The following is a 27,451-nucleotide window of genomic DNA, read 5'->3' as shown; positions in this document are numbered from 1 at the left end:
AAACACTTGTGTCAACTGTGTGCATTGATTCCTACATACTTGCTTATTTGCATTCATCATATTACTTTGCGTTGACAATTATCCATGAGACATATCCATGAGATAAACATGTTGAAGTTAAAAGCAACTGCTGAAACTTATATCTTCCTTTGTGTTGCTTCAAAGCTTTCTACTAAGAATCCATTGCTTTATGAGTTAACTCTTATGCAAGTCTTATTGATGCTTGTCTTGAAAGTACTATTCATGAAAAGTCTTTGCTATATGATTCAGCTTGTTTAATCATTGTCTTTACCATTGCTTCGAATCACTTCATTCATCTCATATGCTTTACAATAGTATTGATCAAGATTATGATAGCATGTCACTTCGTAAATTATCCTTGTTATCGTTTACCTACTCGAGGGCGAGTAGGAACTAAGCTTGGGGATGCTTGATACGTCTCAAACGTATCTATAATTTCTTATGTTCCATGCTACTTTTATGACAATACTCACATGTTTTATACACACTTTACATCATTATTATGTGTAACGGCCCCGGGTAGTACCCCTATAGATTTTGCTTGCTCTTTTTATTTTATGCATCATCATGGCATAAGCATCATATTATTCACAAGTTTTTATCAAATAAAAACTATTTCTAAATAAAAACTATTTTTCCCTCTCATATGTCTTATATAATAAAAACCTTCTCCCTCCTTTCATTTAAACAAAACTCCTCCTCTGGGCCTCTCTCTCCCCTGGCCTTCTCTCTTTTCTCCCTGGCAGCCCACCATCCTTTCTCCCACCGCAGGCTCGAGCCCATCTTCTCCTCTGGCCCGTACCCCTTCGCAAGGAGAAAAGATCGTCTCCTCTTGTCGCTTTCTCTCCTCACGGAAGGAGCGTGACCACCTCCGGTCGCTGTCCACCACCACGATGTCGAGCCACTCCCACCTGCTCGCTCCCCTCCTTTTCAATCCCCATCGAGCCCCCAGGAAACCCTAGCCCTATCCTCCTCCCCCGTGCCGCCACCCTCTCCTTGCTCCCTTTTGGTTTCCTCTCTACCTGCTCACAGAGAGCGACCAACACAGCCACTGGGAACACCACCTCGCCATGGCGCCGCCGCTCTGGTCCATCCCTCGACGATCTGAGACCACCGCCAGAAGCGCCTCGACGTTCTCTACCTCCCTCTGCAAGGAATCGACCCACGACGCCTTGAAGCAGCCGCACCACCGCCGTTTCTTCACCATGGCCGCCATGCTCCGGCGTCGATTCCAGCCGCCCTCGTCCTCCTCTGGCCAAACCGAGCACACCACCACTTTCCCCGCGTCGAGACGCACCCCCGACGCCATCTCGTTTCTTCTGGTTCGCCCCCAGCCATCGAATCCTCCTCCAACCAGAGCCTTCCGCCATGGATGTGTATGTCCCAGATCTTCGCTTCGTTTTGGGTTAAAACGTTGTGTGCCTGGTCATAATCAACATCAGCTACTGCAGCCCAGTGGTTGGTTCCTTGGTCCTTGATCTACAGATCTTGAGTTCAATTCAAATCCCTGCACAGGCGTTTAATCCTTCTATTTTTGATTTCCTGTTTGTTGGATCAGATCTGCACCTGATAGGCCTCAGCCCAGATCCTCCCTTGGAGAAGCCCAACGCACGCGAGCAGCAGGTTGCAGCCCAACGCCTGCACGTCTCTGTCTCCGCTTCAGACCAGATCCAGCCCAGGACAGTGCAGGTCCGGCCCTGTCGCCCCTTCTTGTTTTGTTTTTGCAGAAAATGCTCAAATCTTGTAAAATCTATATCTTCTAAACTATAATTCCAAATGCAAAGTGTTATATATGAAAATTGATCAGAAAAATGCACTGAACATGAATATGCCATCCATATGTTTGTTTGCATCTCGCATCATGTCGAGCCGTGATAGTTCGTGCATGTTTACCTAACATATATGCGGAGTATTTCGGACACCGACTATGGTTTCCCCGCTCCGTTTAATTTTGAAGTAGCGCACCCTTGCCATGTTTTGCCATGATAATCAACACTTAACTTTGTCGGTAGAAAATGCAACTCCAACCTAATTTGATTGTACGGGGTTCCGGCTCCGATTAAATTGGATAAGTGCATCGCATCATCCTTGTCACGTCATGCATATCATCTTGAGCATGCCGACTCTTTATCCGTAGTAGTAAGTTTGCATCCGTTGTGTGTTCCAGCACTTGCTTCTTCCCGGATAGGATCACGAAGTGGTGTTGTGAGATACGACGAGTTCTCCGACAAGTTCTCCTGCAGCTTTCCACAGGCGAGCCCTCTCTCTTCACCTATTTTATACTCTCCCTCGCATTGTTATACATAGGTTGCGCTTATTTATCGAGTCACGTGTCCTATTCCACTTGTTACCATAATAATCCTATATGTATCATTCCTTACCCATAGCCGTTGCTTGATGTTTGAGCCTTGCGAGTCGTAGGCGTGTTTAGGCCATGTTGTTTATCTCGATCTGTTATCGGGATATGTTGGGTTGTTGGGAGGTTATCACATGCTATATCAGTTGTTGGAGATACACATGCTTTATTTAATTGTTAACAACTAAAATTGTAAGCAGAGGCATCTCGTGAGCCCCTTTGCGAAAGCATTGGAACTTTGACTCGCTAATGTCCCCTAGGACCCGAGTTCTTGTTATCCGTTCCGAGATTGAGCGCTCTACCCATGCGTGGGGACGATTATTGGGACCCCCTCACCCATTACCCGTACTCAAGTCGGTTGAAAAGGGGCCACAACCTTGGTTTTATTTGGCGCATGCATGTTTATATACCTGTTGCCTTCGGGTGTTTACTTCCTCGTTGCCTTCGGGTGTTTATATTCTCATACTCGTACCTTGCGGGACGTTTAGCGAAGCATGTGGTTTGCACGCCTAGCCGCCGGCGCAAACCTCCGAGTCCGCTTCGTAGTACGGCCGGACTTCGTCACGGGTAGCTTAGTTGGGTGCCCCTAGACTTTCTTGTTGAACTCGGGAACGGTCTTGTTGTGAGACATCCACCTGTCGTAAGTGGGTCGAGCATGCGTATGGTTACATTTGGGCAACCCCGCGGGGTGTACATCTTATCGATAAGCCGTGTCCGCGGTTATGGACGACTTGGAATTGTATAGCTTGATCATAGAACAACTTACACCGTTATCTTGTTGCTAATAATTTGCTAATAACTTGCGTAGTAATATAGCATTACTACAACCGATACCTAATAAAACTTGTCCACCGTTGAGTGCCTTTTACATTGCCTCTTCGCAATTGTTGAAGGGGATATGTGTATTTGGTCGAGTTATGTTTGTGTAGTATTTATCTCGTTACCTTATGCGCTCTCTTATCTTCTAATAGTAGACGGATGTTGTAGCGTGTCTCTATTGGTTATAGTTTTGCCGCCGCTAAACCTACCATATAGCCCCGTACGATATATATTTATACTCGCCCGCGAGCATAGCCATTTCTAGTCTCGCTAAGTACGTGCCGGAGTTCGTTCCTTGGTACTTACTCTCGCCTTTTCCCTTTCTCTTTTGCTTCCTCCCTTTTGTCGGCAACCGATGGCCCGACTTCGTCAGGTACAAGATGACGATGTTAGCAAGGTTACCCTTCCGGCTTGGCCTCGGCAGGGTTATGGACGCCACTGGTTATCTTCAGAACTCTTAGTCCAATTTGTATCTTGTCCGTACTCGGACGTATTCGGTCTTCTGTATGATTTGGATCTTTGTATTGTATATTTGGATCTTGACTCGTTGGAGTCGTTGTTGTAATATATGTATCTTGTGGGCTCTATTGTAATCCTGTTGTAATGTTACCGCTCGTGTTAATTCCTCTGGCATCACATGTGTGACTCGTCGCGCACGTCGTGTCGGAGGGCGTCTCTGAATCGATATCGTGCGGATTTCGGCGGGATCGCTGGAATCCTCATGGTACCGGTTCCGGGGCGTCACATTATGCATTTTCCGGCACTAACCTATTGACAAGATGCCGAAGAGCCAGTTGTTGTTTTCTGCTGTTTTTGGTTTCAGAAATCAAGCAGGCCAGATCGTAGTTTGCAGTGCTAAGGGGCAAAGGAAAATGGCAGCGCGAGTCCGTGTCACGAGAAAAGGCATCGTGAAAGCCTCTGTGACGCGGCCCGGCACCATTGTAGCCGTCTCCAACCTCGACTTGCTCCGCCAGGGCTTGCCCATCGTGTCGTTCGCGCCTACCCTCGACCCCGGCGGCGGCCGCGGCTTCCACGAGGTTGCGGCCGCCTTTGAGGCCAAGTGCCGCCATCCCCGGCCGACCACTTCTTTTCCCTTGCCGGCCGCATCGTGGCGGACCCCCGCTCGGTCCGCCGGAGTTGCACCTGCGACAACCAAGGAGCGGAGCTCGTTGTGGGCGAGGTCGCCGTGGCGCCGGGGAGCCCGGACTACGGTGACTCGGACGCGTCCCCGTTGAGGATAGGCGTCCCCGTTCAATACGGCGCCGACGTCGTGCCTGTCGTGTGCGGCTCGGTGTCTTTCGCCTGCGGCGGGTTCGCCGTGGCGTGAGGCAGACACCACTTAGCCGTGGACGGGTGTGCGCTGTCAATGATCGCCAACGCGTGGTCCGAGCTCGCGCGGTCCGGGACGATCTCCGCCGCGCCGAACCTCGACTGCTCGGTGTTCCACCCTCGTGCACCGCCGACCTACAACAGTTCGGTGGGGAAATTGTTCATGCCGCTGGAGCGTGAGCGTCTTGTCAACGCCCTGACGGCTAGTGTCTCCAAGGTCGGGCGCACCTACTACGTCGAGGAGCAGGACCTCGCCATGCTTAGCGCCCAGGCGGGCGGCCGCGCAACCCTTCTGGAAGCCGTGTGTGCGTATATGTGGAAGGTTTTCGCCGCCGTGGTGGGCTCATCCGACGAGAAATGCCGCATGGGCTGGTGGGTTGACGGGCGCCGGCGCCGGCGTCTCACCACCACCGCCCCGGCGGTGATGCGCAACTACGTCGGCAACGTCATAACGTATGCGGTGGCGGAGGCGAGCATGGAAGGGATCAGGCGGTTGCCGCTCCCAGGAGTCGCGTCGATGGTGCGTGAATCAATCAAGTCAGCAGTTAACGCCGAGCACTTCTAGGAGCTGGTGGACTGGGTGGAGGAGCACAAGGGTGCGGCGAAGTACGTCGAGACGGCGACTGTCGGGGTGGGCAGCCCGGTGCTGAGCGTCTCGTCGCTGGCGTCGTTTCGTCTCGACACTGACTTTGGTTTCGGGCGAGCCACCTTGGTGACGTGGCTGATGAGATGCAGGTGGAGAAGGAGGAGGAGAAGGAGATGGACTGGGGGAGGTTGAGCTCCGGCTTCGTGAAGATCGTCGCGCGCCCCGGCGGCTCCTGCTGGTTCTTCGGCATGTCCATTTGGCCGAGCCTTGCCGCCGCCTTCGACTCCGACGAGCAGCACATCTTCAAGCCTCTAACCGCAGAGTACCTCGGCCTCGTGGCGGGAGCAAAAAATAGTAGAGCCAGCCGGCTCTGATCGCATCTCATTTTGCCTGGGATCTCGCCTCTATTTGCGATCCGCAGTTATGAGTATTTATTTCCCAGAGGCAATAATAAATACTACGTACCTCTATTTTAATAAATAAAACTTCTTCGTTTTTCCAGGCAAAAAGTAGAGCATCTAAGTTTTCTAATAATATATATTTTATAATATATATTTTATATTATTGGTTAACATTCTAACATATAAATACGTGCGTGCAAGCCCTATGAACCGGGACCAAGGGAGTACTAACCAGAATGGTGAGTCGTCAATGTACCACTAGTACTTTTAGACTACTCATAGTGCAAGTAATTTCAAGGGTAACACAGTGTCCAAGTCAACAAATTTTCTTATGTGGTAGTGAGTTAATAAGAAGAGAGAAAGACAAAGTATTCCATCTATCCCGGATCATAGGGCTTGCGCATATTACTAGATTGTAAATTTAACCATGATAATACAAGATATATATTACAAAATACAATGAGTCTACAAACTAATTAATAAAGACATATATGATACTATTTGATGTTTATAATCAGTATGAATATAATAACATAGAGTACTAATATGTGCATGTTACTCGGCATCCTATTTTGAGAAGAAGAGAGTGTTATATTGTGATCCAAATTCATATACTAAAAGGAGGCTAACTTCTGACGAGCGGAGCGAGGCGGTACGGATCGTTGGCACCGCCTATATACATCTTGTAAGCCGCCGATTAGGGTTTATCAGATTATAAGATAACCCACGGCGTTTTTAAACACTCCCCGATATAGTGAAGTTTTGCTGGTTGGGCCCATGGTTTTCCCCCTTCTGTGTTGGAAGGGATTTTCCACGTTAAATCTTGTGTCTCCGCTGCGTTTACCTTTATCGTTTTTCATTATTTGCTTGTCGCTTTTATAACAGAGAGTACTACATCGAAAGATTCTACTTGCAAGTTTCAAGGTCAACTTGTACGGTGAACCGCTTGATGATAAATTAATTATATCCAAGGCCACTAATTGTTTGAAAAAACAATCGGGTGTTGGACGGAGCTAGGGGGAGGCGAGCAGGGGCAATGCCCCCCCCTATGCTGAATTTTTTTGTGAAAGGCTCCCTATATTTTACGCACATTGGTCCTAAAATTGGCTAGCATTTCACTAAGTGGCTCCCTCCAACTAAACTGACGTTCATTTGGCCCCCTCCATATTGTTTTCCTGGCTCCGTCTGTACACATGTATAGACTCAAGCAGGCCAAATCGTAGTTTGCAGTGCTAAGGGGCAAAGGAAAATGGCAGCGCGAGTCCGTGTCACGAGAAAAGGCATCGTGAAAGCCTCTGTGACGCGGCCCAGCACCATTGTAGCCGTCTCCAACCTCGACTTGCTCCGCCAGGGCTTGCCCATCGTGCTGTTCTGCGTCTACCCCTCGACCCCCGGCGGCGGCTGCGGCTTCCACGAGGTTGCGGCCGCCTTTGAGGCCAAGCTGCCATCCCTGCTCGACCACTTCTTTTCCCTCGCTGGCCGCATCGTGGCAGACCCCCGCTCAGGTCTGCCGGAGTTGCACTGCGACAACCAAGGAGCGGAGCTCGTTGTGGGCGAGGTCGATGTGGCGCTGGGGAGCCTGGACTACGGTGACCTGGACGCGTCCCTGTTGAGGATAGGCGTCCCCGTTCAATACGGCGCTGACGTCGTGCTGTCGTTGCAGCTGGTGTCTTTCGCCTGCGGCGGGTTCGCCGTGGCGTGGGGCAGCCACCACTTAGCCGTGGACGGGTGTGCGTTGTCAATGATCGCCAACGCGTGGTCCGAGCTCGCGCGGTCCGGGACGATCGCCGCCGCGCCGAACCTCGACCGATCGGTGTTCCGCCCTCGCGCACCGCCGACATACAGCAGTTCAGTGGGGAAGTTGTTCATGCCGCTGGAGCGTGAGCGTCTTGTCAACGCCCTGACGGCTAGTACCTCCAAGGTCGGGCGCACCTACTACGTCGAGGAGCAGGACCTCGCCATGCTTCGCGCCCAGGCGGCAGGGCCGTCTCCAGAATTTGGGGGCCCCGGTCGACTTACCAAATGAGGCCCTAAGTTCTTTGTTACAAAAACTCAATGACTAGTAACCAAATTGTACTTTTACTTTTTTTTACAAAAACGGGGGGGGGGGGCAAAGGCCCCCAGCCCCATTTTGACTCTACGTAACTTCATCATGTTCTTTTTTGTACAATCTTCAAAAATGTATCAAGGATTCATTCGGGGAGATTAAATTTAGCACTAAAGTAATAAACAAACCTCATGTCCTTTCAAAAAGCATCGTCCATCTAGTATTTGTTGAAATAAAATATTCCATCATATCTTTATAATTAATCATCTCCAAGATATCCTACCGCTGACAATCCACCTAGTTTCTCTTGTGTCATAGTAGAACGTTAGAATTTCGTCGACATGAGTTCAGAAAAAGCTCCTTTCCATTATGCAATAGTAACCAAAAAATGGTTAACAAAATTCTATAAGAAATATTAGCAAAAGGATAAAAGGGGGGCTTCTCCAAAAACTTCAGAATATCAAGAGAATCCATAGATTTCTCATGTAAATCCTAGATAAGAAGTAACTCCCTCCATCAATTGCACCACATTGACACTTCGTTTTTCTTATGATTTGTCATGCTTCATAAAACAATATATCAACATAATAATTCAAACAATTCAAGATGGCTAGATGATCGTGGTTGCAGTGGTCATACCTTGACGGGTGATGGTCTCATCGCCGCGGGGTACGCCAGCAAGTAACAGGAACAATGATTGGCGATCGGCGCAAGGCGAGCGAATAGCTAAACGGAAGAATTCGAATTTTATGTCGGCCAATCGGAATGGAATGTCGCCGCATCGTTGTGGATTCTCGATCTAGGACGACGGCGGAAGGAAGCACAAGCACGGAACGAGAAAACGATCGCATCTACGTTGGGACTAGATCCTGCAATACCGCCATCGTGGCTTGCTGGAGTTTCTGAACGTTTTCTTTTTGACGTGCACGTTTTGACGTTGGTGCTGGGCCGAGAAGCAAGTAAATGGACTGCTGTAGCTAGGTGCCTGGACTGGACCACCAGAAAATATTACTAGCGAGCATAAAATTGGGGGCCTCAGGAATTTGGGGACCCTGTTCCATCGAGCTCTTCGATCGTGGCTATCAACGGGCCTGCCAGGCGGGCGGCCGCGCAACGCTTCTGGAAGCCGTGTGTGCGTATATGTGGAAGGTGTTCGCCGCCGTGGTGGGCTCATCCGACGAGAAATGCCGCATGGGCTGGTGGGTTGACGGGCGCCGGCGCCGGCGTCTCACCACCACCGCCCCGGCGGCGATGCGCAACTACGTCGGCAACGTCATAACGTATGGAGTGGCGGAGGCGAGCATGGAAGGGATCAGGCGGTTGCCGCTCCCGGGAGTCGCGTCCATGGTGCATGAATCAATCAAGTCGGCAGTTAACGACGAGCACTTCCAGGAGCTGGTGGACTGGGTGGAGGAGCACAAGGGTGCGGCGAGGTACGTCGAGACGGCGACTGTCGGGATGGGCAGCCCGGTGCTGAGTGTCTCGTCGCTGGCGTCGTTTCGTCTCGACACTGACTTTGGTTTCGGGCGAGCCACCTTGGTGACGTGGTTGGATGAGATGGAGGTGGAAAAGGAGGAGGAGAAAGAGATGGACTGGGGGAGGTTGAGCTCCGGCTTCGTGAAGATCGTCGCGCGCCCCGGCGGCTCCTGCTGGTTCTTCGGCATGTCCATTTGGCCGAGCCTTGCCGCCGCCTTCGACTCCGACGAGCAGCACATCTTCAAGCCTCTAACCGCGGAGTACCTCGGCCTCGTGGCGGGAGCAAAAAATAGTAGAGCCAGCCGGCTCTAATCGCATCTCATTTTGCCTGGGATCTCACCTCTATTTGCGTTCCGCAGTTATGAATATTTATTTCCCAGAGGCAACAAAAAATACTACCTCTATTTTAATAAATAAAACTTCATCGTTTTTCGTGTTTTTTTAACTAAAAATTACTCTAGCAATATATAAAGATGTTGATATATAAAATTAGCACTATCAGAATGTGTTTTCTAATATAAGTTCAATAATACTAATTATAGTTACGTACAATATAGCCAAGATTTGTTCCTCAAATTTTTGGTCAAAGTTTATGTTAAAAAAGGTAGCATGCAGCTCCAAAATCACCATCTTTCCACCATTTATTTATGCTCATACGAATCTCGATGTACAAATCAAGTTGACACAAACCCGCGCATCCACGAATTTTACTCCCTCCGCGTTCTTCTATATAACTATGTGGTGTCTCTTATCTGTGGTTGCATGCAACATTCACTTTAATTAGTATCTTACGAGGTGGAAATCTAATCATTTTTTCCTTAATAAATCTTATTGTTGTTGTATACATGAAAAATGTATTTTTGACAGTGGCCTAGCACTCAAGAACGAAGGGTGTAGTATTTTTCGTTTCTAGAGGCAGGGCCGTCTCCAGAAATTTGGGGTCCTGGTAAGAAATGTAAGATGGAGCCCTAAATTTAAATATCCATACAGTTAACATAAGAAAAGCATGATTTTACTTAATTATGTGTGACTCTTTTCATTCATTCATCGAGTCATAGCTTGTCCATTTGATGAATTGATCAAGAATCGGTGATCATGACGATGTTGTGATTCCGTTCCTCGGTTTGCTCACGATTCTGCTTTGAGAAATTTTTAGCCACATTGATGGCCGTTGGGTCGAGCAAACAAAATGATACTTTTTTAGTAATTCAAAATTTTCTCTAGGACCATGTGCAAGTTTTTTTAGCTAATGGTCAGATCAAATTTGGATCGAAGCGGATATTGATCAGTTTCGGATTCCACTACGGATATATGTACTACGGATTCAAATCTGAAATATGTGTGTGTGTGTGTGGGGGGGGGGGGGGGGGGAGGGGGACTCTGGTCGGAAATATAAAAAATTGAATATATGCTCTCATCGGTAGATATTTATAGTCTTTGCAAATCTTGCGTAGTTAAGAAAAGAGACACAATGCACTAAAACTCAATCATTAATAAAAATTTAGAGCTAAACATGCTTTCCAAATAAATTTGGTAACTTAATACCTACTAACTTGTAAGATTGACTTTAGCTTTTGACTGAAAAATTGGATTATTCTTTAAAAACCTTCGGACTATCCTTATAAAATTTTGGATAGTTCATATCCGCATGCTATTTATTATACTGTATCCGGGGCACCACTTTGTAATCGGATATCTTTATTCGCTGATCTTTAAATATCAGATATAGATAGCTTAAAACGGACTTTGTGCCTGTTTCGGTGTAGAAATTATCCTTTTTTTAATTAAACTATATAGCTTCAAAATACAGTCAAAATTTAAAATCATACAATCAAAAAAAATTGATATATTAAACCATAGCTTCAAAACGTATGTTTCTTACTACTACAATAGTTCATCGAGGATCTAGTGCGAAAGCAGCAACCCACAAGAACTTGGAATTTCAGCAGATCTCATATTAAATTAAACAGAAGGCTCGACCCAACTTTAAATTAACAAAGCGCTCAAACGGATCTCATATTATCATAATCAGTCGAGGTCTATGCGTCGTCCATCCGACCTGCCCCTATGCAAATTTCGCTCGCCCAGGGGTTGCAGAAGGCGCAGGCACATCGACTCGACCAAATGCCAACATGGGTAGCAAAGAGCAACCCGCAGGAAACGGTGACATAGGAGGTGCACCTGCGATAAACAACGGAGGTGGCCCTCTTTGCAACGATGGCAAGTCGCCATCCAGAGCAACACAATGGACCCCCTCCCTCAGATCAAGGTGCGAGCAGGCTCGAGATCCCCGCAGATCACTATGCCACACCCATGGCCAACATGCTCACGGTGGAGGCTCTCCAACATGCTTAAGGGTTAGATCAACAAAGCAAGAGTCCAGCACGCCCAGGCACTCTTGGTAATTGCCACTGTTCAACAGGAACAATCTAACTTGGCGTAGCGGATCACATCAACGAAGGAAGCCGCCCTGGTGGCAACCCAGCGTGCTGTGAATCACGATGTGAAGACTGGCGTAACAATCTCCTTAGACCTGTTGTGTCCAACTACCATAGGAAGCTGGAACGGCTATAGAGAGAGCAGGGGAGCGTTCTGATCTACATGAGACATTGGACGGAAACCGCGCGGAGCGTGGCATCCAATCGCGACTTTCAAGATACTCTTGATAGTCGCCGGGTTGTGAACTAAGCATACCTAGGAACAAAGTGTTTCATCCCTATAATCCTAGAAGAACGATTCCCGGACAAGTTCAAACAGCCCCAGGACACTGAAAAATACGATCGCAGTGAAACCCCATTTCCTAGTGGAAAAATAACAGATCACCATGTCTATTCGAGACGTGAGATTGGCAATCCTAACTCGCTACATACCTGATGGTGAAGAACTCTGCGCGCACGTGGATCTTCGGTTCGCCCGCCAAGAGCGTTCGCTCGTAGAGACACATGCCGAATATTAACTGTAATTGATTGTGGCACCAAAGGGTTGTTTATACAGGGTACAAAATTGGACTCCAAGAAATCTAATATTGATAGACTTGGACTACAATTTAAACTACCAAACGTATAACCGAAGATATACTCTAACGTCCCCCGCGGTATCAACGTGGGGTTCAACAACGTTGAGACTGAATCGAATATCTGTAAATGGTTGAGTAGCAAGCCCCTTGGTGAATATATCTGCAAGCTGAGCCGTCGATGGAACATGAAGAACACGAACTTGCCCCAAGGCGACCTTCTCGCGAACAAAGTGGATACCAATCTTGATATGCTTGGTGCGCCGATGTTGAACAGGATTTCCAGACATGTAAATAGCCGAGATATTGTCACAATAAACAACAGTAGCATGCGCAATGGGACGGCGAAGTTGTGACAATAAGCACGATATTCAGCCTCAGCGGACGAGCGGGAGACCATAACATGTCTTTTAGAGGACCAAGAAATCAAGTTGTTACCACGAAAAACACAAAATCCGGATGTGGACCTACGAGTATCTGGACAACCAGCCCAGACTGCATCAGAGTACGCTGTCAACGAGGTGGGGGAGGAGTGATTGATGTGATGACCATGGTCAAGAGTGCCTTTAAGATAACTAAGAATGCGTTTAACAAGATTATAATGTGGAATACACGGATCATGTATGTAAAGACAGGCTTGTTGGACAACAAAGGAAATTTCAAGTTGAGTAAGAGTGAGGTATTGAAGAGCACCAGTAAGACTACGATAGAGAGTGGCATCAGAAAAAGGTTCACCATTAGCAGAAAGTTTAAAGGAAGTATCAACATGAGTGCGAGAAGGCTGGCAATTTAGCATACCAGCACGAGAAAGAAGATCAAGAATATATTGCCGTTGGGAAAGAAAAGGTCTAGAAGAGTCACGAAGAACTGCAATACCCAAAAAATGATGAAGATGAAAGAAGAAGTGTGATAATGTGATGTAAGAAAGGTTGAGAGGAAGCAGTAAGAACAATATCATCAACATAAAGAAGCAAATAAGAAATATCATTATTATGGTTGTAAATAAAGAGAGAAAAATTAAGCACGAGCACGCAAACAAAAAACTAGACTGCAACTCTAGGAGCGAGGTCGTAGTGGACGAAGACGATGAAGCAATTGTCGAAGTAGATTTTAGAAGTAGATTCCGGAAATTAAACCCAGATTCTGCGTGAATTGTCGCGGTGTTGAAGGAGATCCCCGTTGTTGTCACGATAACCATGAGAATTAGCCTAGATAGTCGGCGATGATGACCACAGAGCGATGTAGGTGCGGCCTTCTGTTGACGGTGAGCTGCACCCTCGTACGTGCGGACGCAAGATCGGTTGATTAGCCCGACCACCGCGTACAAGGACGTGGTGCCGCAGATCGAAGTCTGAGTGCTCGATGTTGATTAGCCGGGTGACGATAAGGCAGAGTAGACGTAGAGCATGACTCAAAACAGATTGTTGATGTAGACGTTCGTCCGCTCGTGCAGATGATGATTGTAGAGTCACCGAGAAGCGTAGAGTTTCTTGAGCTAGATAGTTTATTGCACCGATGATACGTCTCCAATGTATCTATAATTTCTGATGTTCCATGCTAGTTTTATGATAATACCTACATGTTTTGTTCACACTTTATATCGTTTTGGTGCATTTTTCGGAACTAACCTATTAACGAGATGCCGAAGTGTCAGTTCCTGTTTTGTGCTGTTTTTGGTTTCAGAAATCCTACAAAGGAAATATTCTCGGAATTGGACGAAATCAACGCACAGGATCTTATATTTCACGGAAGCTTCCATAGAGCCAGAGAGGGACCAGAGGGGAGCCCTGGGGGCCCCACCCCACCTGGCGGCGCGGCCAAGGGGGGGCGCCCCTATGGTCTGGCTGCCCCAGGACTCCCCCGAGGCTGCCCTTCCGCCTATATATTCTCTCCGCCTCGAAAACCCTAAGACAATAAGCCACGATACGAGAAAAGTTCCAGAGCCGCCGCCATCGCGAAGCCAAGATTCGGGGGACAGAAGTCTCTGTTCCGGCACGCCGCCGGGACGGGAATTGCCCCGGAAGGCATCTCCATCGACACCACCGCCATCTTCATCGACGCCGCTCTGTCTCCTATGATGAGGAGGGAGTAGTTCTCCCCCGAGGCTAAGGGCTGTACCGGTAGCTATGTGGTTCATCTCTCTCTCCCATGATGTGATCTTTATGTGATCATGAGCTTTGTATCACTATTACTATGTGCTACTCTAGTGATGTTATTAAAGTAGTCTATTCCTCCTTCATGATGTAATGTTGACAGTGTGTGCATCATGTAGTACTTGGCGTAGGTTATGATTGTAACCTCTTGTAGATTATGGAGTTAACTATTACTATGATAGTATTGATGTGATCTATTCCCCCTTTCGTAGCTTAAAGGTGACAGTGTGTATGCTATGTTAGTACTCGGTCTAAATTGCAACGGTCTATTATGCACTATAGAGGTTACTTAAATATGAATTCCGAATGTTGTGGAGCTTGTTTACTCCGGCTTGAGGTAGCTCTTGTAGCCCTACACAATGAATGGAGTTTGTTATCCAACAAGAGAGTGTTGAAGTAGCATAAGAGAAGAGAACTTATTTATTTATGTGATCATTGTTGAGAGTGTCCACTAGTGAAAGTATGATCCCTAGGCCTTCTTTCTAAGCATTGAAACTCCGTTTATTTACTGTTCTACTGCATGTTTACTTGCTGCCCTATTTATTTCAGATTGTTATTACCACTCATATTCATCCATATTACTTGCATCTTACTATCTCTTCACCGAACTAGTGCACCTATACATCTGACAAGTGTATTAGGTGTGTTGGGGACACAAGAGACTTCTTGTATCTTAATTGCAGGGTTGCTTGAGAGGGATATCTTTGACCTCTTCCTCCCTGAGTTCGATAAACCCTGGGTGATTCACTTAAGGCAAACTTGCTGCTGTTCTACAAACCTCTGCTCTTGGAGGCCCAACACTGTCTACAGGAATAGAAGCGTGCGTACACATCAAGCTATTTTCTGGCGCCGTTGCCGGGGAGGTAAGGTAAAAGGTATTCACATCCTCCGACTACTAAGCTATTTCCTAGCACTGTTGCCGGTGTGTGAGTGCTCGAAGCTATTTCCTTTAGATCCTGCAATTGCATCTTTTTATTTCTTGTTTTTATTTTTCACTAGTTAGGCTTAATGGAAAACAACATAAAAATTAGAGATCTTTATGAACTTTATATTGAATTAGGACCTGAGGTGTTTGAAGAGAGAATTAAAAAACCCATGGAACTTTGTTTGCAAAATAGCAATGTTATTAGCATGAACTCTTTGAATACTATTATTGCTAATGCTATGAAAGAATTTAAGTTTGAGGAAGCTGGTTTTGATGAGCATGATATTTTTAGTCCCCCAAGCATGGAGGAGAAAATTTACTTTGATGATACTTTGCCTCCCATTTATGATGATTATAATGATAGTGGTATTTTGGTGCCACCTACTATGGAGGATAAAGTTTATTATGATTATACTATGCCTCCTATATTTGATTATTATGGTGATGAGAATAATAATGATAGCTACTTTGTTGAATTTTCTCCCACTACAATTAATAAGAATGACTATGCTTATGTTGGGAGTAGTAATTATTTTATGCATGAGACTCATGATAAGAATGTTTTATGTGATAGTTATACTGTTGATTTTGTTCATGATGCTACTAGAAATTATCATGAGAGAGGAAAATATGGTTGTAGAAATTTTCATGGTACTAAAACACCTCTCTATATGCTGAAAATTTTGAAGTTACTTGTGTTTTATCTTCCTATGCTTGTCACTTTGTTCTTCATGAATTTATTTGTGTACAAGATTCCTATGCATAGAAAGTGGGTTAGACTTAAATGTGTTTTGAATTTGCTTTTTGATGCTCTCTTCTGCTTCAACTCTTATTTCTTGCGAGTGCATCATTAAAACTGCTGAGCCCATCTTAATGGCTATAAAGAAAGCACTTCTTGGGAGATAACCCATGTTTTTATTTTGCTACTGTTTTGTTGTGTCTTGGAAGTTGTTACTACTATAGCAACCTCTCCTTATCTTTATTTTATTGCATTATTGTGCCAAGTAAAGTTCTTGATAGTAAGGTTGATACTAGATTTGGATTACTGCGCAGAAACAGATTTCTTGCTGTCACGAAATTTAGCAGCCCCGTCTGTAGGTAACTCAGAAAAATCTGACAATTTACGTGCGTGATCCTCAGATATGTACGCAACTTTCATTCAATTTGAGCTTTTTCATCTGAGCAAGTTAAGTGCCCCTGAAAAATTCGTCTTTACGGACTGTTCTGTTTTGACAGATTCTGCCTTTTATTTCGCATTGCCTCTTTTGCTATGTTGAATGGATTTCTTTGTTCCATTAACTTTCAGTAGCTTTGGGCAATGTCCAGAAGTGTTAAGAATGATTGTGTCACCTCTGAATATGTGAATTTTTGATTATGCACTAACCCTCTAATGAGTTTGTTTTGAGTTTGGTGTGGAGGAAGTTTTCAAGGATCAAGAGAGGAGGATGATACAATATGATCAAGAAGAGTGAAAAGTCTAAGCTTGGGGTTTCCCCCGTGGTTCATCCCTGCATATTTCAAGAAGACTCAAGCATCTAAGCTTGGGGATGCCCAAGGCATCCCCTTCTTCATCGATAACTTATCAGGTCACCTTTAGTGAAACTATATTTTTATTCCGTCACATCTTATGTACTTTACTTGGAGCGTCTGTGTGCTTTTATTTTCGTTTTGTTATTTTTATTCTCTGAATAAATTCATGCTTGTGTGGGAGAGAGACATGCTCCGCTCGTTCATATGAACACTGGTGTTCTTAGCTTTACTTTTAATGTTCATGGCGAAGGTTGAAACTACTTCGTTCATCATTATTATGGTTGGAAACAGAAAATGCTTCATGTGGTAATTGGTATAATGTCTTGAATAATTTGATACTTGGCAATTGTTGTGCTCATATAGATCATGTTTAAGCTCTTGCATCATGTACTTTGCACCTATTAATGAAGAACTACATAGAGCTTGTTAAAATTTGGTTTGCATGATTGGTCTCTCTAGAGTCTAGATATTTTCTGGTGAGGTGTTTGAACAACAAGGAAGACAGTGTAGAGTCTTATAATGCTTGCAATATATTCTTATGTAAGTTTTGCTGTACCGGTTCATGCTTGTGTTTGCTTCAAACAACCTTGCTAGCCAAAGCCTTGTACTGAGAGGGAATTCTTCTCGTGCATCCAAAACCTTGAGCCAAAATCTATGCCATTTGTGTCCACCATACATAGCTACTACGTGGTATTTCTCTGCCATTCCAAAGTAAATTACTTGAGTGCTACCTTTAAAATTTCATTTCTTGTCTTTACAATATATAGCTCATGGGAAAATAGCCTTAAAAACTATTGTGGTAAAGAATATGTAGCTTATGTATCTTATTTCTTATAAGTTGCTTGTTGAGCGGTAACCATGTTTCTGGGACGCCACCAACTATTACACCTTTGTTGAATATCATGTGAGTTGCTATGCATGTTCGTCTTGTCGGAAGTAAGGGTGATTTATCATGATCAAATGGTTTGAGGATGCATATTGTTAGAGAAGAACATTGGGCCGCTAACTAAAGCCATGAATCATGGTGGAACTTTCAGTTTGGACATCAATCCTCAATCTCTTATGAGAATATTATCTGTTGAATGCTTATGCATTAAAGATGAGTCCATTATCTGTTTTCTATGTTGTCCCGGTATGGATGTCTAAGTTGAGAATAATCAAAAGCGAGAAATCCAATGCGAACTTTCTCCTTAGACCTTTGTAAAGGCGGCATAGAGGTACCCCTTTGTGACACTTGGTTGAAACATATGTTATGCAATGATAATCCATGTAAATCCAAGCTAATTAGGACAAGGTGCGAGCACTATTGGTAATCTATGCATGAGGCTTGCAACTTATAAGATGTCTTATACATAACACATATGATTTATTACTACCGTTGACAAAATTGTTTCTATGTTTTCAAAATAAAAGCTCTAGCACAAAAATAGTAATCCATGCTTCCCTCTGCGAAGGGCCTTTCTTTTACTTTATGTTGAGTCGGTTTACCTATTTCTTTCTATCTTAGAAGCAAACACTTGTGTCAACTCGTGTGCATTGATTCTTACATGTTTACCTATTGCACTTGTTATATTGCTTTATGATGACAACTCTCCATGAGATATACATGTTACAAGTTGAAAGCAATTGCTGAAACTTAATCATCCTTTGTGTTGCTTCAAAACCTTCTACTAAGAATCTATTGCTTTATGAGTTAACTCTTATGCAAGACTTATTGATGCTTGTCTTGAAAGTACTATTCATGAAAAGTCTTTGCTATATGATTCGATTGTTTAGTCATTATCTTTACCATTGCTTTGAATCACTTCATTCATCTCATATGTTTTACGGTAGTATGATCAAGATTATGTAAGTAGCATGTCACTTCGTAAATTATCTTTGTTATCGTTTACCTACTCGAGGGCGAGTAGGAACTAAGCTGGGGATGCTTGATACGTCTCCAACGTATCTATAATTGCTGATGTTCCATGCTAGTTTTATGACAATACCTACATGTTTTGTTCACACTTTATATCGTTTTGATGCATTTTCCGGAACTAACCTATTAACGAGATGCCGAAGTGCCAGTTCCTGTTTTGTGATGTTTTTGGTTTCAGAAATCCTACAAAGAAAATATTCTCGGAATTGGACGAAATCAACGCACAGAGGATCTTATATTTCACGGAAGCTTCCAGAGAGCCAGAGTGGGACCAGAGGGGAGCCCTGGGGGCCCCACCCCACCTGGCGGCGCGGCCAAGGGGGGGGCGCCCCCCTATGGTCTGTCTGCCCCAGGACTCCCCCGAGGCTGCCCTTCTGCCTATATATTCTCTCCGCCTCGAAAACCCTAGGATAATAAGCCACGATACGAGAAAAGTTCCAGAGCCGCCGCCATCGCGAAGCCAAGATTCGGGAGACAGAAGTCTCTGTTCCGGCACGCCGCCGGGACGGGGAATTGCCCCCGGAAGGCATCTCCATCGACACCACCGCCATCTTCATCGACGCTCGCTGTCTCCTATGATGAGGAGGGAGTAGTTCTCCCCCGAGGCTAAGGGATGTACCGGTAGCTATGTGGTTCATCTCTCTCTCCCATGATGTGATCTTTATGTGATCATGAGCTTTGTATCACTATTACTATGTGCTACTCTAGTGATGTTATTAAAGTAGTCTATTCCTCCTTCATGATTTAATGTTGACAGTGTGTGCATCATGTAGTACTTGGCGTAGGTTATGATTGTAATCTCTTGTAGATTATGGAGTTAACTATTACTATGATAGTATTGATGTGATCTATTCCCCCTTTCATAGCTTAAAGGTGACAGTGTGTATGCTATGTTAGTACTCGGTCTAAATTGCAACGGTCTATTATGCACTCTAGAGGTTACTTAAATATGAATTCCGAATGTTGTGGAGCTTATTTACTCCGGCTTGAGGGAGCTCTTGTAGCCCTACACAATGAATGGAGTTTGTTATCCAACAAGAGAGTGTTGAAGTAGCATAAGAGAAGAGAACTTATTTATTTATGTGATCATTGTTGAGAGTGTCCACTAGTGAAAGTATGATCCCTAGGCCTTTTTTCTAAGCATTGAAACTCCGTTTATTTACTGTTCTACTGCATGTTTACTTGCTGCCATATTTATTTCAGATTGTTATTACCACTCATATTCATCCATATTACTCGCATCTTACTATCTCTTCGTCGAACTAGTGCACCTATACATCTGACAAGTGTATTAGGTGTGTTGGGGACACAAGAGACTTCTTGTATCTTAATTGAGGGTTGCTTGAGAGGGATATCTTTGACCTCTTCCTCCCTGAGTTCGATAAACCTTGGGTGATTCACTTAAAGGAAACTTGCTGCTGTTCTACAAACCTCTACTCTTGGAGGACCAACACTGTCTACAGGAATAGAAGCGTGCGTAGACATCAACCGGCAAGAAAGCAGATTAGACATGGGTGCCTAAGAAACTAGATAGATCTAATTGGAAAAAAAAGGAAGAAGAAAACAAAAATTGCTAGAACTATGAACTAGATCGAAAGTAAAACTAGCTACGAGATCGGATGCCCCCGGCGAAGATCATGGAGATACCCCGGGATGGCCGAAGCAGTGAGTGGCTAAACCCTAGGTTGCAGAAAGAACCGCTCTGATACCATGTAGAATTATGGGATATTAACTGATTGTGGCCTCAATGTGCTTTTTATAGAGGGTAAAAAACTTAGACTCCTAGAAGCCTAGTAGAGATAGACTTGGACTACAATTTAAACTACCAAACTATAACTGAAGATATACTCTAACAGAAGCGCGTCTTCGTCAAGAACATCCAGGTGACTTACAAGTGTCCTGCGATTCCTGCAGACTTCGATAGTTGCATCCAAAGGTATAACAAAACAACTCGCAAGTATCTCGCTAGGTGGTCTAAGTTGTACAATAGTTCAACTGTTGTAAGCGAGGAATCTGATGTCTATCGCCTTCAAGAGGAATTTTCTATGCGAGAACCTTAAAGGTAAGCTTGAACGAAACAATCCTAAGAAAGTTGTCGCAAGGTACACCAAGTCTGATAAGACTCGTGACCAATCAGATGACAAGCAAGACGTCAAGGGAGAAAACGGGACAAATCAGATGACAATTACACGAGCCTGAACAAGGCATACTTCAAGGATCCGTTCGCACTACCTCGCGTCAGACAAGGTAATCGATTCTACATCTGGTTGCAAGTTACTATATTTTCTTGATGCATACTCAGGTTATCACCAGATCAAGATGATGCCTGAGGATCAATAGAATACCTCCTTCATCACCCCCTACGGCGCTTTCTACTATGTGATGATGCCTTTTGGCCTCAAGAACGCCGGAGCCATGTACCATAGGTGTATGCACATTGTCTACACTAGGAGATTCGTCGCAATATCCACACATACAATGACGACATCACGGTCAAGACGTAGAAGACAGATGATCTCATCGGCGACTTTAAATAAATGTTTGCCAATCTATATCGGTACAACAAGAAGTTGAACCCTACAAAGTGCGTCTTCAGTGTACCTGTGGGCAAGCTACTTGGTCTTCATCGTCTCCGAGCAAGGCTTGAGTTTAATACAGAGAAAATCGAAGCTATCCTCACCATGGAGAGGTCACGTTGTATCAGAGACGTCGAGCGACTCGCTGGCTGCATCGCTGTAGTAAGACGCTTTGTATAGCGCCTTGAAGAAAAAGTGCTGCCCTTATATCGGCTCTTGAAGAAAGCCGACAAGTTCATCTGGAATGAGGAAGCTGACGCGGCCTTCGATACCTTGCAGAAACGACTCTCCATGACTCCATTAATGGAGGATCCGCTCCTAAATGAGCCCGTGATGCTCTACCTCACGGTGACTAACCGGGTGATTGGTATTGTCATCGCGCTAGAGCGCAACGAAGAAAACATAGCACATCATGTACGTCAGCGAAGTTATGAAGGAGTCGAAACAACACTATCTTGGCGGCCAAAAGCTGGTTTAGAGGGTGTTCATGGCTTCACGCAAACCAAAACACTACTTACTTACGGGAGCATGTCATATCAGTGGTGAGCTCAGCTCCCTGGCCGACATAATCTGGAACAGAAAGGTGACTCGGTGAGTAGGCAAGTAGGACATTAAAATCGCGACGTAAGAAGTTCACTACGAGCCGCGGAGGGTGACCAAGTTAGCAAGCTCTAGGTGATTCCATGGTTGACTGGACTGAGTCCTAGGAGTCGTAACAAGATCCAATGTTCTTCAACGGATGCAAGTTATTGAACGGCTCGGGGGCTGGGGTTGTCCTCAAGTCGCCAAGCAGAGAGCGGCTGATATAAGTGTCGCAAATACACTTCGTGACCACCAACAACATGGATGAGTACAAAGCCCTCCTCCATGGTCTTCCATGGCCAAGGCAATGGGAATCAATCGAATCGAGTGCCAGAGCGACTTTGAACCGGTGGTCCAGAAGTGCACCGTCACCCGAGGGATACTTTGGATCCCAATATGAAGGCTTGACGCCAAGTTGTCGACAAGACCGGCGGATATTTATGGTTTAGAGTTTAAGCACGTGGATAGGCGACTCAACGCGGCAGTAGACGCACTATCACGAGTCGGCTCTTCCAGAGGTACAATACCAAAAAGGGGTGTTCCTCGAGAATTTGCATCATCCGTCTGTCAAAGCAAAGTTACAAGTCGACACAGCTCACGCGGCTCTCACCGAGTCAGCACTAGTTGTTCGCAATCACTGCCCCGGTATGGACCAAGTCGTACCTGAACTACTTGCAGCAGTAGAAGTTATCTGAAGATGAGGTCGTTACACGCCAAGTCGTGTACCACACTAAAGCTTACACTATCATACATGCCCAGCTTTACAAACCCAACGCATTAAAGGTATTTCTACGTTATTTAGCACTAGTGGAAGAATCAAAGATCCTACCACAAGTTTACTTGGGCGAGTGTGGTCACCAAGGGTCTTCGCGCTGGTTAGTCCCAAAGATGTTTCGCTGTGGATTCTTCTGGTTTACAACTCAAGCGGATGTCACTGACTTAGTCGGGAAGTGTGACGTCTGTCAAAAGTTCGCGAACCAGTGTCACGTGTCTAGTGAAAATCTAAAGACCATACCCATCACATGGTCCTTTGTTGTGTGGGGACTCGACATGGTTGGGCCCTTCAAAAGGACAAGAGGAGGCATGACTCACCTGCTAGTCATGGTGAACAAGTTCTCCAAGTGGGTTGAAGCTAAGTCCATCAAAAAGCTTGATGGCTCAATAGCGACTAAGTTTCTCAAGAAGATAATATATCATTAGTTCGCTACGGCTATTTACAGGCAACGACTCCAACTTCGTCAAGGGAGTGTTCATAAAATACTGCAGATGCACATGCTTTGATGTCCTCAGTTGCGCATCCCACGGACAACTGAAAATTAGAACGTTCCATCTCAGTTAAGCCCGTGGGACGGACAAATTGGGCTGGACACTAACCCGGGCTGCGTAAATTGGCCCAAGTTTTGGCTACATATTTGAAAACATTACGTTCTTCTGTTTTTTTTTTCGAACACGGGAGGTTGACTCGTTTTATTAGCTTTCTAGACAAAAGACACATTGACTAGTATCGTTAACCGCTAAACATACAGTATCTAGCAAAGCATCGAAGTAGCAGCTCAGCATAGTATTAGGTTTTGCAATCTTTCATGTCGTCCGAGATAATTCAAGTGGTTCATCCCCCCTAAGCCCTAGCTACGTGTATATTCTGTTGTTAAAACGGTACAGATGGAACTGCCGCGATAATGGCCCGCACGTACGTACATACACGCCCGGCATTTAGGACGTTCATGGCGAGCACGAACTCTGCCCTCCAAGGTCAACTACTTGACCGACATTCCTATCGACTCGATTGAACATCCTCATTAACTCCATGATCATATAAATATAGCCAGGATGAAGCAAGATCTCCATCCATTCATTCACCGCCAGTGAGCGCATCCATCCAATCCATTTCGTCTTCCTTCCTCTCGCCATGGCGTCTTCCACCAGGTTCTTGATCTTCGTTGTGGCGGCCAGCCTCGTGGCGAGCTTTGCGCGGGCGGACCTGCAGTACGATTTCTACAACACGTCTTGCCCGGGGGTGGAGACGCTGGTGCGCGATGCGCTCACGGAGGTCTTCGCCGCCGACTCCACCGTCCGCGCCGGCCTGCTCCGCCTCCACTTCCACGACTGCTTCGTCCGGGGCTGCGATGCCTCCATCATGATCAACTCCAACAACGGCACCGCCGAGAAGAACGCCGACCCCAACCTAACGCTGCGCGGCTACGAGGTGATCGAGGCTATCAAGGTCAAGGTCGAGGCCGCCTGCCCGCTCGTCGTCTCTTGCGCCGACATCATGGCCATGGCCGCGCGCGACGCCGTCAAATTTGTACGTCTAGCTTCTCGCATTGCTGTTATTTATAATATATGCTTCCAATATGTTTCTATATCCGCCATTGATCTGATCTGCTTTGCTGATATATGTTCTTCTTTTTCTTGTGCCGCAGAGCGAAGGGCCAGATTATCTGGTGGAGACCGGACGTCGGGACGGCAACGTCTCCATGATGGCGGATGCCCTCAGCGACCTGCCACCGGCCGACGGCAACGTCACCGTTCTCACCAAGGTCTTCGCCGTCAAGAACCTCACCATGAAGGACCTCGTCGTCCTCTCCGGTACGAACAAATCATTCACTACCTCGATTCACTGCGTCGTGGTGCGTGTCCTACGAGCTAAACGTAAGTACTACATGAATTGCAGGCGCGCACACGCTCGGGGTGGCGCACTGCCCGTCGTTCTCCTACCGGGTGCACAACTACACCGGCGTCGGCGACGAGGACCCGTCGATGGAGCCAGAGTACGCGGAGGGTCTGAACGCAACGTGCGCGCCGGACAACTTTGCGAGCGTGGTGCCTCTGGACACGGTCACCACCAACGAGTTCGACCTGGGCTACTTCCAGTCCGTGTACGCCGGCAAGGGGCTGCTCGGCTCCGACGACGCGCTGCGCCACGACAGTCTCACGGGGGCCTACGTCAGTCTCATGAACAACGCGTCCTCCCTCGACACCTTCTTCGCCGACTTCGCCGTTTCCATGATCAACATGGGCAGGGTTGGCGTCCTCACCGGGACCGACGGCGAGATCAGAGCGACCTGCGGCATCTACGTCGACTGATCGATCACAAATCGAACTGACAGTTTTGGACTGCCGATGGACTCCTGGAAATTAATTTCTTCATCAATGACTCCTGCCGAATGAATTCATCTGTGTGCACCGGAAGTAATTTTGCTTGTAACGACGCTTCCTCCTTTGTTCAGTTTTGGAAGATCATTGGTTTGTTCTTGTGTATGTACGGTGTACTATTTATTTTCTTGATTCAGTGTGTTGATTAATTGTTTTTCTTGATTTCTTAGAGGAATTTTCAAATTATTGCTTCATTAATCTTTGTTTTTGGTCAAGTTATCGTAACATAACTGAACTTGTCGGCTCATGATTCTTTTGATGTCCACGGGAATGGCCCAATGGGAGCTCTTATTCATGGACCACAACGAGTGCGGCCCAACAAGAGGTACCTTTTATTTTAAATACATTTTAAAATTTACATCAAATTTATATTTATTTTGTAAATAAAATTTCTGATAAAAAAATTGTTGCAAAAAATAAATTTCCTTGATGCCAAAAATAAATGTTCATACATTTGACAAATTGTTCAAGTGTGCCTAAATATTGTTTTCCTAGATATGAAAAACATGTTCACCTATACTAAATTGATTGTTTCCATGGATATAGTAAATGTTTGACTATACGTAAAATATAAGTGAACATTTTTATAAAACTAAGTAAACATTTTTTGATATAGGTGATTTGTTTTTGGGAACGATGGACATTTCTTTCAAAAGATGAACAAGATTTCTTTAGAAACAAAAAGAAGAAGAAAAACAAAATAAAACAAAACAAAAAGGAAAATAATAAGAAACTAAAAAACCAAAAAATAGAGGATGGACCTTATTGGGCACAGCCTTCCACTGAACCGCAAGCTTCCCTACCCCTATGACTACCCTTGAGAGATAAACAGGAATTCCGTATGGGAATAACCAAATGGGCCATTCCTGTGAGATTGTCGTACAGCGTGTCGCACCCCCCCCCCTCCCAAGACCTGGCGGCAGTTCAGTGGACTTGGTTTTAAAATTTGATTTCATATTTAAATAATTTCATAAATCTATACATTTTCAAAGTTGAATATTTATTTGAAATTTGAACATTTTCTAGTTTATAAGTTCTCAAATTTAAATATTTTAAAATTTTGAACATCTCAAAAAAAGTAATTTTTTAAACCTGCAAAATTTTCAAATTTGAACATTTTTAAAATCTCAGAATTTTTCGAATCTTAGAACAAAAAAATAGAAAATAAAAAGAAACAAGATTGAGAAAAAGAAATAGGGAAAAAGTACAACGCCTAACTGGGTCGGGGTGTGTGGCGGGAGGTACGCGCCGACCTAGTCAGCATATAGGAACTGTGTAACCGAATATGTACCTTGTAAAACCTAGTGGGCTTTCATTTTTTGAAGAAAGAAGTTAGCAATGGACCAAAACGTTGGGTTGGTTGACTACCGCTCAACATGTCAACACTTTCCCACAACAATAATCCTTCAACCTCTATCTAACCAACACATTCATGCTCATGTGTACACATACATTAAGATTGAAAGGTATTTTCTCTTTGAAAGGTGATGTAAGCAGGTTAATTATAAGAGTTCTATTAAAATATTTTTGCTGAGTTGGAGAGAGAGAGGAGAGAAACGGAATATAAATTAATTGCTAGTTGTTGCACGTGATCTAAATATTTTGTGAGAGTGTAAGGTGTGACGTGTATTAATAAAGTAACAGTGTTTATTGCTAACTACTACATATATTAGTTATTTAGACTGGTTAAAAATTGAACTTGACAAAAAAAAATATAGCCATATGCTAGCTCTACTATTATCATTGCTTTTAGGGGTGCATTTGTTTGATACAACATACTTCCTCCGATCCTAAATATAAGCCGTATATTTTTTAGCACGAATATTAAAGAACGTACTTGGAGACAAAGCTAGAGAGGATTTGGGCAAGATTACTCCTCACTAATTAAAGTGAGAAAATAGAGAAGTTCACATTAGATAAGTAAACATAATAAAATTCCCGAAAAGCAGATTCTCCATACAAGTGATACAACGCAATATAACTTTTATTTTTTATTTTTTCTCAAAAAATTACGTGGCTTATATTAAGGACGGAGGGAAGCATGTACTAGTGTACGAGACATATGTAAACCCAACAGATTATGTTTTAAATATTTCGGTTCCATTGGAATAGTGTTACCGAGAGGCTTTGAGCACATAACCACCGTGCTAAGTGAAATGAGTAGTTATAGCGGTTGGGCCATGTGCTTAGCAACGGGGCGACGTAAATAGGCACTAAGCGATCGTTTGCGTCCGCGCGGTGGAAAAATGCATCTGGGACCAGGGATGATGCTGGCAAGAAGAAGAGGAGAGCCACAGGATCAACGGCTTCAACAACGACAAGGACAAATGTTTGTACGATGGGTGGCTCATGACTAACCATGAATGCATAAATGGTGCCTAGCAAAAGGGCAAGGTCTACTGGGCCAAGGTGGTCCAAGAGTACGAAGAGAGAAAGTGTCACACGCCCTACGAGATGAAAAGCGGTCACACGGAAGAGTCCATCAGAAAAAGATGAAACTATACATCAAACAAGAGACCGCGATGTTCTGCGCCGTCGTTGATCATGTTGTTTCCCACCCCAA

At 45.0% G+C, this 27,451-nt stretch overlaps 2 protein-coding genes and 1 pseudogene across 2 annotated transcripts; all 3 read left to right on the top strand.

The window, feature by feature from the left end:
• Positions 1-4,068: 4,068 nt before the first annotated feature.
• On the top strand, positions 4,069-5,485 carry LOC124672284 (annotated as a pseudogene).
• Positions 5,486-6,761: 1,276 nt separating this feature from the next.
• On the top strand, positions 6,762-9,347 carry LOC124672283 (coniferyl alcohol acyltransferase-like). The gene is made up of 2 exons (XM_047208539.1): positions 6,762-7,492; positions 8,654-9,347. The coding sequence occupies exons 1-2, from the start codon at positions 6,762-6,764 to the stop codon at positions 9,345-9,347; spliced, it is 1,425 nt and encodes a 474-aa protein (XP_047064495.1).
• A 14,294-nt stretch (positions 9,348-23,641) lies between these two features.
• LOC124670765 (peroxidase 39-like) lies at positions 23,642-24,819 on the top strand. Its single transcript, XM_047207239.1, has 3 exons — positions 23,642-23,845; positions 24,156-24,321; positions 24,407-24,819. The coding sequence occupies exons 1-3, from the start codon at positions 23,642-23,644 to the stop codon at positions 24,817-24,819; spliced, it is 783 nt and encodes a 260-aa protein (XP_047063195.1).
• Positions 24,820-27,451: the final 2,632 nt, after the last annotated feature.

Source organism: Lolium rigidum, chromosome 7 (assembly GCF_022539505.1).
Source record: "Lolium rigidum isolate FL_2022 chromosome 7, APGP_CSIRO_Lrig_0.1, whole genome shotgun sequence".
NCBI lineage: Eukaryota > Viridiplantae > Streptophyta > Magnoliopsida > Poales > Poaceae > Lolium > Lolium rigidum.
The sequence above is the reverse complement of the archived record's forward strand: the minus strand, read 5'-3'. Positions and strand labels throughout refer to the sequence as shown.

Coding starts and splice junctions, on each gene's coding strand:
- LOC124670765 (XM_047207239.1), top strand. CDS start 23,642: ATGGCGTCTTCCACCAGGTTCTTGATCTTCGTTGTGGCGGCCAGCCTC. Junction 23,846..24,155: donor TCCACTTCCACGACTGCTTC/GTCCGGGGCTGC, acceptor CTTGTGCCGCAG/AGCGAAGGGCCAGATTATCT. Junction 24,322..24,406: donor GGACCTCGTCGTCCTCTCCG/GTACGAACAAAT, acceptor CATGAATTGCAG/GCGCGCACACGCTCGGGGTG.
- LOC124672283 (XM_047208539.1), top strand. CDS start 6,762: ATGGCAGCGCGAGTCCGTGTCACGAGAAAAGGCATCGTGAAAGCCTCT. Junction 7,493..8,653: donor ATGCTTCGCGCCCAGGCGGC/AGGGCCGTCTCC, acceptor TCAACGGGCCTG/CCAGGCGGGCGGCCGCGCAA.